Source organism: Ceratotherium simum, chromosome 17, assembly GCF_057802395.1.
Source record: "Ceratotherium simum simum isolate JZ-2026a chromosome 17, ASM5780239v1, whole genome shotgun sequence".
Lineage (NCBI taxonomy): Eukaryota > Metazoa > Chordata > Mammalia > Perissodactyla > Rhinocerotidae > Ceratotherium > Ceratotherium simum.
Window position 1 is genome coordinate 27,569,889 of NC_141916.1, and position 12,887 is coordinate 27,582,775.

Here is a 12,887-nt window from a genome sequence, read left to right on the forward strand (position 1 = left end):
CAGCATAATCACAATTTAACTTACCAATGAAGTGGAATGCCTTTGCAAATTTGGTGAGTAACGCTGCAACGCAGGATCTCGGTAAAGTTCTCCTACGTTAATTGAATTTGATTTCTTTTTCACAAGAAATGAGCCTTCACTTCCTATTTTTAAATGATAAAGGCAAGTAAAAAACATTGACTCAATCATAAGACGCTAGTATCACAGTTTAATCATAAAATATTAAACACATTTTCATTAATGGAAATTGCCCAATTCCCATTGTAATATCTTTAAAACAGAAACGATACACATGTTGGCTTTTCATTTTCCAAATTCAACCACATTTTTCTTCTTCCATAAATATTTATTGAATGGCTGTCATAGACTAGACATTGAGTAAGTGCCGGATAAAGATAAGCACGAAAAATAATCCACGCCTCATATGAGCTCATAGTACAGTAGGAAAGAGCCAAATAAAAAAATAGTTACACACGCTATAATAAATACATACATGTACAGGAAGCAGAGAAAGTTTATACACAAGTCTGATCAATGTTATTCTTTTCTATTTCTCTGAATTTTTCTTAAAAATTTTCAAATCTTGTTTTAAATATTGGAATCACACTTTCATTATTTAACATTCAGCAATCTATTTGTTTTTTTATATTTTACGATTTCATTTATGAAATGACATTAAAATAAACACAATGAGTTTAGCTGGCAATATTGTTTTGAGAGAGAAGAGATGAGAACTAATTTTAAAATTATGGATTATCAAGAAAATAAGGATCAATAAATAAATCATATTATTAAGGATAAATAATGTGGAGGCATTGCTGAAAAACTGAAATTTTAAATTCTACCACTCTTTATGTTAGAAGCATAAAGAATTAATTTTAAGTGTCAAAACAAATTATAAAATCTACATAACCAAAAATCAACTATTATTATGTTAGCATTTCTAATGTTTTCCCTTATTTAAAAACACTTAAAGAGAATTCTTCTTTTAGTCATGATGGAATAACAAGCACCAAACTTAACCTCCCCCTACAGGCAACTAGAAAATCGGACAAAATATTTTAAATCACTGGTTTCAGACATTGAGCAACAGACAGTGCAGGACTGTGTAACTCCTGAATGAAAAGAAACAAACTGTGTGAACCTTATGATCACCCCGGCTTTCTGCCTGGAGGCAATTTAAGGGTCATAGGCACAAGGAGAAAGAATTTAAACAAAGCCCAATGGCTTTCCTGAGATGAGGAGCTGGACATCAACATTCATGGAGACTAATTTAGCTGGGAGTTGTGGGGCAGAGTCATGGAAAAAGAGCTCCAGTAATCTGCATAGAGGTTTCCCACAGATCTGCACTACAAGAAATGTAAAAGAGAGTTCTTCAAGAGGAAGGAAATGATACTAGATGCAAACCTGGATCAATATAAGGAGCTTAAGTCATCAAAAAAAAAAAAAATTACAATCCTAAATCTTTGTGTACCCAATAACAGAGCTTCAAAATACACAAAGCTTAAACTGATGGAATTGAAAGGAGAATTAACAAATCCAACATTACAATTTCAACACTTCTTTTTCAAATACAAGTAGACAGAAAAATCAGTAAAGATACAGAAAAACACTAACAAACAATTTGACCTAATTGATGTGACCCAACATCAGCTGAATACACATTCTTTTAAATTGCACATGGAACATTCACCAAGATAGACCATATGGTAGTCCACAAAGCATGTCTCAATAAATTTAAAAGGTTAGAAATCATCAGAGTGGGTTCTCTGACCACAAAAAAGTTAAATGTGAAACCAATAAGATTAAGTTATCTGGTAAAAAATCTCCAAATATTTGGAAAATAAATAATGCTGTTCTAAATTAACTCATGAGTCAAAAAAAAAATCACCAAGAAAATTAGAAAATTTTCAAAATTTAATATAAACAGAATATATTAGAATTGTGGGATGCAGCTAAAGTGGTGCTGAGAGGATCTGTATGGTCTTAAATGTTTATATTATAAAATAAGAAAGTTCTAACAATCAGCGTTCCAAGCTTCCATGTTAAGAATCTATAAAAAGAAGAGCCAAATAAAATCAAAATAAGTAAAACAAAGGAAATAAAGATTAGAGCAAAAATCAATGAAAAAACAATAGAGAAAAATCAATCAAACAAAAACCTGATTCTTTGAAAAGATCAATAAATTTGATAAACCTTGAGCTAGACTGAAGAAGAAAAAAAAGGAAAGACACAAATTACCAATGTCAAGAATTAAAGACCAGATATCACTGCAAATCTTACAAACATTAACAGGATAATAAGAGAATTACTACAAATAACATTAAACAAATAAATTTGGCAGCTTATGTGAAATGGACAAATTCCTTCAAAGTCATGAATTACAAAAACTGAAGCAAGAAATAATTGAAAATCAAAATAATCATAAATATATTAAAGTTATTAAATTTATAATTAAAAATCTCCCCCCACAAAAGAATTCCATACCTACATGGCTTTACTGGTGAATCTTATCAAACATTTAAGAAGGAAATAATACATCTCCTACACACAAACTCTTCTGGAAAATAGTGGAGTTGAGAATGTTTCCCAATTCATTTCAAGAGGCTATGATTACTCTCATAATTACAAGGAAACATAAAACTACATATCCCTCATAGATGCAAAATCCTTAACAAAATTTTAGAAAATCAAATCCAATAATATAAAAAAAGGGTAACACACCATAACCAAGTGAGATTTACCCCAGAAATGCAAGTTTGGTTTAACATTAGAAAATCAATCAATGTAATTAACCATAATAAGAGAACAAAGGAGGGAAATATGCCCATGTCAACAGATGCAGAAAAGCATTTTCCACTAGTGATAAAAAGGCTCAGCAAACAATTAATAGAAAGGAGCTTCCTCAACCTAATGAAGGGTATCTATGAAAAAAAATACAAATAACATCATACTTAATGATGAGAGACTGAATGCTTTCCCCTAAGTTTGGAAACCCGGGAACAATGCCTACTCTTACCACATCTATTCAACATAGTACTGGAGGTCCTAGCCAGTGCAATAAGACAAGAAAAAAAGACATATGAATTAGAAAGGAAGAAGTAAATTTGTCTTTATTAGCAAATGACATTATTGTGAACATAGAGTATTCTATGGAGTCAACAAAAAGTTGTTAAAACTCATGAGTTTAGCAACTCCATAGGATACAACATTAATATACAAAGAAATCAACTGTTTTTCTATACACCAATAGTGAATTATTGGAAATTGGAATTCAAATACAATACTATTTACAATAGCATCAAAAAACATGGAATACAAAACACTGGTGAGAGAAACTTTAAATGACAAATAAATGGAAATATATATCTCATTTATATGTCAGAAGACTCATACTATTAAGACATCAATTTCCCCAAATTTATTTATAGATTTACTCTAAAGAAATTATTATTTATACATTAATTCTATATTCTATAATAGTAATATATTATTTATATATTAATTATACATTAAATATATAGAGAGATTTAATTCTAATAAAAATCCCAGCATAAAATTAATTAGTTGATTCAAAATATATATGGAAATGCAAAGAACCTAGAATAGTGAGAACAATTTTGAAAAAGAACACCACCAAAAGACTTATACCATCTGATTTCAAGACCTACTATTAAGCTAAAATAATCAAGATAGTATGGCACTGGCCTAAGGATAAAGACATAAATCAATGGCACAGAATAAAGAATGCAGAAATAGAACCATACCTATATGGTCAATTAAATTGGACAAACATGCCATTAATTTAATGCGGAAGTATAGTATTTTCAACAAGTGATGTTAAAACAACTGGATATCTATATGGAAAAAAATAAATGTCAATCCTTCACTGACACCATACACAAAAATTAATTTCAAATGGATTACAGACCTAAATGTAAAAGCTAAAATTTTAACACTTCTATGAGGAAACGCAGGAGAAAATATTCACAAATTTGGGATAGGACAAGATTTCTTAAGTGGGATAGAAAAAGCACAAACCACAAAATAAAAAGTTAAAAAACTGCACTTTATCAAAATTTAAAACCTCTGCTCTTTGAAAAATAACATTAACAAAGTGAAAAAACAAGTTATAACTGGGAGAAAATATTTGCAATTCATATATCTGTCAAAGGACTTCTACCTAGAATATATAAAAAACTCGTAATACAATAATAAGACAGCAACTCAATTAAAAGTTAGCAGAAGATTTGAATAGACACTTCACAAAGAAAATATATGAATGGCCAATAAGGACATGAAAATATTCTCAATATCAATAGTCATCAGGGAAATGAAAATTAAACCCAAATGAGCTAGGACTACACCTTCACTAGACGGGATAAAATTAAACTGACCGACAACATCAAGTGCTGTAGTGTGATGAGGATGCAGAGCAACTAGAATTCTCATATACTGCCAGTGGGAGTATAACGTGGTGCAACCACTTGAGAAAACAGCCAGACTTCATACATGCAGAGGACATACTGTATGAGTCTATTTATATGAAACTTGAGAAAATACTGAATCTATAGTGACAGAAAGCAGATCAGTGGTTGCCAGGGCCCAAGTTTGGGGAGACAAGGCATTTTTTGTGAGGAGGCATAAAGGAACTTTTATGGATGAGATAAATGTTGCATAACTTGATAGTGGTGCTGATTACACAGATGTATAAATGTTTTAAAATCCATGAAAGTATATACTTAAAATGAGTGCATTTCATTTTATATTAATTATATTTTAATAAAAGTCGCTTTTAAAAAATACTTGGACTTGAGACATGAGATTTTGGAATAACTCTTACTTTTTGCCCTCTCAAATACCTTTATTCTATCACCCAAAGCTTTCAATCACTATGTTAATAAAAAAGTACCTCATCCCATTTTTACCAAACTGCATTATGTGAAATATGTCGGCCCTAGTCACTGTCATTATACATCTTGCCATGTCAATTTTTTTAAAGTTATCTCAAGTGAGTTATTAAAATATTAATATTATTTTTAATTCTAATAAAGATAAAAATATTTTTTATTAAACACTTCCTATTTGTCAAGCACTCTCTCAGACATTTTACATTCATTTTCTCTAATTCCTAGAAATAATTGTGCAAGGTTGGCAACATTACCTTTAATAAGGGTAAGGGGCTTACACAAGGCACAAAAGGATCTAGTCAATGATGAAGCATGGAATCCAATTCCAGTCTGAGTCAGAGTGTTTCCAATGCACCCATCACTATTCACCAATTAAGGGCAGTATTATAACATTTAGTAGTGCAGACATACATTTTACGGACAATTGTTGCTTTAACTGGAATTAGTATGTATTAACTATTTCCAATAATGAACACATTTTTCCTCAAGTTTTTCCACATGAATTAAATCAGGTTTTCATCCCAACTCCTATTGTTCAATGCCAGTGTGTAAGTGTTTTAAACATAAAGGGAACTATTTTTTTAATAATAAATACCTTCACTATCCAGATCATCACTTTGACCAAACACACTGTCCACATAAGAGTCAGGAATGAAGGTCCATTCATCAAGTTTATCAAGTACTTCTTCAGAAATATTCCTATCACTGCCTGAGGCCGCTCCGTCCTCAGCAGCACTTTTCATCTGATATCTGATCACCATTCTTGCTAGGGTGGATCCTATATCTAAAAATAAAAAGATACACCAGCAACTTAGAAATCAAGAATTATACAAACATAAACATATATTATACCAAAGTTCCTTATATATTCTCATACTTCTAGAGAATTTTTTATTCTTACTTCCAAAGTCACTTCACAATTGTGATATTGCATAAGTAGCAGGCAGTGAATTTAAATTTTTTAAAAATCATAAAAATTTACACGAAGCTTTGGTGTCAAAACTGAATCTTTATGAAATTAACTTGACTCAGGAAAGGGCCTAGACTTTGAAGCCAGACAGGCCTGTGCTCAAATCCTAGTATAGTCACTTGGAAGACATACAAGCTCTTCAAGTGTCTGTGTCCTCACTTGGAAAGTGAAGACAACAATATACACAGCATAGGGTGATGGAAAAGGTTAACAGAAATGGTGCATACAAAATGTTTGGTACAATGCTTGGAAAATAGAAGATGCTCAATAAGACATATTCTTACTGTTATGAACTATTTGCTAAGTGATTCATTCTATTGGGAAATTTGAAGGAATTTCAAAGTTAACACTCTTCTCGCTATTTTAATACATTTTATATTATGCTCTATTATGAAGAAATAAGTTTGCAGAGCCCTCTTTGTCCTACAAATAACCTGGAAAATTTCTTCAAATATTACTCTCATAGCTCACATGATAACGTGTATGTGATTCAGTCAAGCAGCACCTGAAAATTGTTTTAAAGCTATGAATCCAAAATGCTCTTTACTTAGACCAGCTACCAATAAAATTATAGCTATGCCCTCTCATTAATCAAATGAAATTATTACATTTTTTAAATTAGGTAAGACGTCAATGGTAAAAACTTTAAACAGAACAAAAGGAATACAGTGAAGGGTAAATCTCCCTTCATCCCTCTCCAATGGGCCCACAATTCCTCTCCAACAGAAATCAAAGATTAAAGTAAGCAGGTTGTTGACATGAGATCGGCTGAAGTGAGGAAACATGGATCTAATCATGTTTCATTAGTTTCCACAGTCCCCAGAGGCAACCAGGGAACCCATTTCTGGAGTTTTTTCCTGACATAGTCTTTTCATATTCCAGCATTTATGACTACCACATGCCAATTGTGTTTTCACCAACATTGGTATACTAAAAACTCTGTTCTGTGCTTTTTTTTTCATTTAATAATGCATTGTATATCCAGACATTTGGATTTGCTAGATTTTTTTTCCCCCAATGATTGCAAGGCATTCCACTGCATGAATGTACCATGATTTATTTGAATAGTTTCTTTTGGGAAATACTTAGGATTTTTTTCCTAATTGTTTGCTTTTATAAATAATATTTTAATGTGCATCCTTGTACATAATCTTTTGTGCACATTAAGAATGCCTGGATGGGGGAGGGAGGAGGGCAAAAGAAGCAAAAGGGCACAGGTGTACGGTGACAGATGGTAGTCTTTGGACAGTGAACACAATGTAGTCTACACAGAAATCGAAATACAATGATGTACACCTGAAATTCATATAATGTTATAGACCAATGTTACCTCAATTGGAAAAAAAAAAGAATGCCTGCATCATGGATTCCTATCAGTATATTGCTGGTTCAAAAAACTATGGATGTATACTTAAAATATTAATGGATAATTCATATTAATAATGTGTGAGGTTCCTGTTTCCACATATGCTTATCAACATAATTTATTACCAAATTTTTATTTTTGCCAATAGTATAAATATTAAATAAGCATCTACTATGTGCAAAGCACCAATATATATGTTAAGGTTACAACAATGGAAAAAACTAACATGAACTTCATGGTGCACATAATCTACCAAAAGGTAGATTATACAAAGGAAAAATACAATTACATAATGTGATAAGTGTTAGCATAGGTAAGAAATAAGATGCTACGGGAGCATGTAGGAGAACCTTTCACCCAGATTTCATGAGGGCAGGAATGGTTTGTAAATATACTGATAGGAAGCCATGATTCAGGCATTCTTAATGTGCACAAAAGATTATGTACAAGGATGCACATTAAAATAGCGTGTATAATAGCAAAATATTAGGAAAAAAATCCTAAGTATTCCCCAAAAGAAACTTCAAATCAATCATAGTACATTCATGCAGTGGAATGCTTTGCAATCATAAGGGGGAAAAAATCACCTGTTTTCCCGTAAAAAGTGCTATGGTGCTGAGGCAGGAAGAATGAAGAACCAGCCAGGTGAAGAGAGAAGGTAAGGGTGTTAGGTAGAGAGAGTAACACTGGGAAAAGCCTGAAAGTTAGGGTGTAAGAAGCTTTTAAGAAACGGGGAAATTCAGTCTGACTGGATCTTCTAGGGCCCATTGGAAGGTTGGAGACCTCGAATTTGTAGAGGCACAAATATGCATGGATGGATACTTTCTCTAGCAGTATTCGGCCATCTCAGTGAAGGTGAGGAAAAAGTAGACTGTTGGACTGACCAAGAATGGGGTTTTGCCAGGTAAGCGCATCAGAAAAATGACAGTAAAGCAAACATGTTATTAATAAGAGAGTCCTTAAGGTGAAGAGTCATGGAGGATAATCACTGTGGAGAAGGAAGTGGGCATGGGAGTAAGTTAGCAGAGGGAAAGCTGGAACTCAAGCTTGAAAACACATTTATTGGGAATACCTGCGATAGATAAAAAGACCGCAATGTTAGCAGAGGATGATGCTTACTTGTCATCAATATATTTACTATATACAAAATATATATTAACTTGAAAATATAAAGAAAATACATCCTTAATTGAAATGCAAATTATATTAACTTGAAAATGCAAAATATATATGTACATATGTTTCTGTAATACATTTTAATGCATATGTATACGTAAGCATATAAAAAGTCAAGGAAAAAATTTACATGGATAACCTAGAATGGATAAAATAAGTTATTATTATTTCCTTCCTTATGATTTTTATGTGTTTTCTTATTTTTAAAATGAGCATGGATTACTTGTATAATAAAAATAAAATATATAAAAATAAAAGTAACCCCTCAGCAAGATTCCGCTGTTTTGCTCTATCTTTATAAAATACATTTTTGCTGGGTCATAAAGAATTTAAATATAATACCACTTTCAAGCATTTCATGACAAAAAATATATATATCCAAACCCCCTGCAATATTTCTGCCTTAAGTTGTACCAACCTGAAATGAAACATAACTAAAAGATTAGAGGCTTGAAAAAAAATACTACTAAAAATAAGGCTTGTACCAAATCTTCCTGTTCATACTTACTTGTTTCTTTTCTTAAATTAGATGTTTTATCTGGAAATAAAGGACCAAGCCAAGAAGGTTCAATTTTTCCCATACAAAATCCTCCAAGGCAAATGCTGTTATTGGCCAGATCCAAGGCAAGCCTTCTTAAGAGCAAACTGATGATTTGGCTGTCGCCTTTCCCAATGCTTATTGTCAGTGCTTTCCGCACATCTTGCTCCCGGGAACCACTGTTCAGTAACAGTGCCACCAATTTGGGACTGCTCACTTTCTCACATACCTATTAAAGACAAAAGAAGGTAAGCATATTAAAAACCTGTCCTTCTTCCTTTTGGGAGACTGGTAAATCAAACTTGGTGTGATTTTTTTCTCTCTACACTCTCAAACGTAGATTGAAACAAAATAAAATAAGGCAAAACTCATTCTTGAAATAGATGAGGAAAATAAAACAAGCTTAGCACCACAAATATCAGAATAGCATAAATCAGTCTGCCACAGGAGAGTCAGTTAGCATGAAAGAGGCAACAAAATACGGAGAAAAATCTCACAGACTCGACGTCAGAAGGCCTGAGGTTCCACCAATTATATGCGTTGCTTACACTTTCTGGACTTCTGTTTGCTCATTGGAAGACATCTGGGAAACTAGTACCTTAACACAGTAAGTTCTACCGCCCTGCTTTCATTCATGACAGAATAACTAAATGAGATTATAAATATTACAAAATTTGTTAGTGCCACAAGCAAAGGACAGTCATCATTCATTTCTGGTTTTCCAGGACAAGAATCTGAATTTCAGTGAAGAAATATCTTGTCTCTCAGTTTTCCGCCTTCCCTTGAATGTTATGTTTTAAGAGCACGTGCTCAAGGTGGCTTAGCATGTTAGGTGCTACAAAAACTAGAGTGACCATAGTAAGCAGAGAGAAGTCTTAGCAACCTGGAGGACAGCCCACAGGCCCTGCTCAGGAACAGCTTCTCAAAGGCAAAGGAACGTGATGCTTCATCGACTAGAAGATCACAGTAATAGATAATAGAAATATTATATGTCAGGGACTGTGCTAAATTCTGTGCAGATAATCTCTAATCCTTATTAAAAGAAAAACCCTATACCATAAAAATTATTATCCCCATTTTACAGATGAATATTTAGAAAAGATAAATGATTTGTCCAAACCATTAGAGCTAGTCAATGAGAGACTTGGATTTGAAGTCAAACCTGCTGGCTCCAAAGCCTGTGCTCCTTTCACTACTCAAAATTAAGGATTAATAAAAGTAAAGGAGGGGCTGCCCCCATGGTGTAGTGGTTAAGTTCAGCGTGTTCCGCTTAGGTGGCCTGGGTTTGCGCGTTCAGACCCTGGGCACCAACCTACACCACTCGTCAGCCGCACTGTGGCAGCAACCCACATATAAAGTAGAGGAAAACCGGCACAGATGTTAGCTCAGGGACAATCTTCCTCAAGCAAAAAAACGAGGAACACTGGCAACAGATGTTAGCTCAGAGCTAATCTTCCTCAGGAAAAAAAAAAAAAAAAGCAAAGGAAAGAAGACTCTAAAATCTGGGTACCAGGTCAGGGGAAGAAGGAGGTTGGGGGAAATTCCTGAATTCTCCAGAATTAAAATTTGTCCAAGGGATTTGAGGAGACAGTTCTGTGGTTTGATGGTACCAACTTAACGCCCACCAGTCTTCAGGATCACCCACCTTCAACCCGTTCTCCCCAGAGCCACTATAGTACATGTCTACTTTAGATACGATCAAGTCACTGCCCTGTTTAGAAATCTTCTAAAACCCCTCTGCTCCAGGACATTCCCACAAACACAACATGCGATTTTTCAAACCTCATTATCTTCATTTATGCTATTTCTACTGCCCTAAATGTCTAACTCTGCTCTTCATCCAGCAAAAAGAAGTTCATTCTTGAAGAAACAGTTTCAAAGTCTCTTGCACAGTAGGTTCTTGCTACCAACTTCCTGGGCCACACACACCCTTCCTCCTCCAGGCTCCCATCCCATTTTGTTTAACATGGCACTTAGCACACTGAACCAGACAGGCCTGTCTTTTTTACAACTAGAATGAAAGGCATGGACACTATTGCAATTCAGTTTGTATCTCTGTAGCCTAGCATGATGCCCAGGAAACATATTTTATTTAACTAGCAAATTACTAAAATCCTCCTTAAGGACCCACAAGAAATTTAAAAGGAAGGAAAGAGGGAAGGGGGGAAGGGAGGAGGGGAGGAAGGGAGGAAGGGATAAAGGGATAGAAGGACAAAGGGGTCAAAAAACTCAATCACAAATGCTTTCTCCTGTAGCCTAGCAAACGTTTATCTCCAAAATATGGCACTTACTGTCTGCCTTGATTTAGAATGACATGTTTTATCCTCCCTCCTCTCCCAATACACACTTATAAAGAAACCATCTTGAAATAGAAAACCCCTTTTATATTCTTTACTAATTATCTAGTACTGTGCTTTCCACATAAAAGATGCTCAACACATTTTTGTAGAGATGTTTTCCTTGGGGGAGCCAAACAATCCAAGGTGACTTTAGGCATATGGTGCCATGAAGAGAGAGATATATAAGAAAGTATATCAGACAAAAGAAATAAAATTATGAAAGTAATAGGAAAAAAGTACTGCTCAGAAATACACAGTTTTGCATTTAAATAATAATGAAGATAATTCACAATATAATCAAACATTACCAAAAGTATAATGTACTATCCTTTGCAATCTTCTCTCTCATCTTCTAATTTATAATTAATGCAGCCCACAATCAAAACCAAATATTTCAAACCAGCATTCGAGAATGAATGAACAACCCCACCACCACCACTACCGTGATTCTGCTGTGTAGACAAGAGATTCAAGCAGGCACTCAGGAGGTAGATTTTCCACTACTTACCAGGAGTGTGTTCTTAGGCAAGTTACTTCCCCTCTCTGTGCCTCAATTCTTTGCCTGTATAATGGGGATAATACTAGAACCTATTCGTAAGGTTGTTGTGAGGATTAAATTGTGTAAAGGACTCGGAGACATGCCCAGGTGGTAAGGAACACCACAGAAGTGTTTTTTACTATTTTTAGTTAGACTTCATTATATTTGGTTTTCCCACCATGATTTGATAAGTCTTATCTTCAGGTCTCTATTCATGCATTTTTACACCCAGTATTAACCTTCTATATTCTTCTCTACCAATCATGTACATTACATGATTAAATTCTCCTCAGAAAGCCTAACAAGATAAACTCCATCCTTGTAATGAACACTCCTTAATTATGCAGCATTGGAACATGAATAAATAGTCTTGATTACCTTATTTTGCACTGGTACAAAATAAGGTATGTTCAATAAATCTACCCATAATATTTAATCAATATTTATCATTTGCTAGGTACAAATAATCTCTGACGACTAAGATAAAGTCTTTAAATTTAATACATCCATAGATGTAAAGATCTGATTTCGTTTTAAGAAGAGAAGATATAGGGGCCGGCCCAGTGGCGTAGTAGTTAAGTTTGCACACTCCACTTCGGTAGCCCAGGTTCATGGGTTCAGATCCCAGGCATGGACCTACACACCCCTCATCAAGCCATGCTGTGGTGGCATCTCACATACAAAACAGAGAAAGATGGGCACAGATGTTAGCTCATCGGCAATCTTCTTCAAGCAAAAAGAGGAAGATTGGCAACAGATGTTAGCTCAGGGTCAATCTCCCTCACCAAAAAAAAAAAAGAAGAAGAAGAAGAGAAGATATAAACAAGCATATTAAGTCTAAAAGAATGTGGGAAGAAAAATAAAATAAAAAGTTTTTTTATTTTTTTTTATTTTAATTTTTTTGGTGAGGAAGATTGGCCCCCAGCTAACATCTGTTGCCAATCTTCCTCTTTTTTTGCCTGAGGGAGATTGTTGCTGAGCTAACATCTGTACCCATCTTCCTCAGTTTTGTATGTTGGTTGCTGCCACAGCATGGCTGATGAGTGGTGT

General features: G+C 34.1%; 1 protein-coding gene across 1 annotated transcript in view; it reads right to left on the minus strand.

The window, feature by feature from the left end:
• Positions 1–12,887, minus strand: part of LRRK2 (leucine rich repeat kinase 2) — a 135,435-nt gene that overhangs the window by 73,478 nt on the left and 49,070 nt on the right. Inside the window, exons 19-21 of the mRNA XM_004441150.3 lie at positions 8,931–9,189; positions 5,506–5,694; positions 25–143 (exon numbers count right to left, since the gene is read on the minus strand). Coding sequence (XP_004441207.2) covers positions 25–143; positions 5,506–5,694; positions 8,931–9,189 — 567 coding nt within the window. The remainder of the gene's footprint in view (positions 1–24; positions 144–5,505; positions 5,695–8,930; positions 9,190–12,887) is intronic.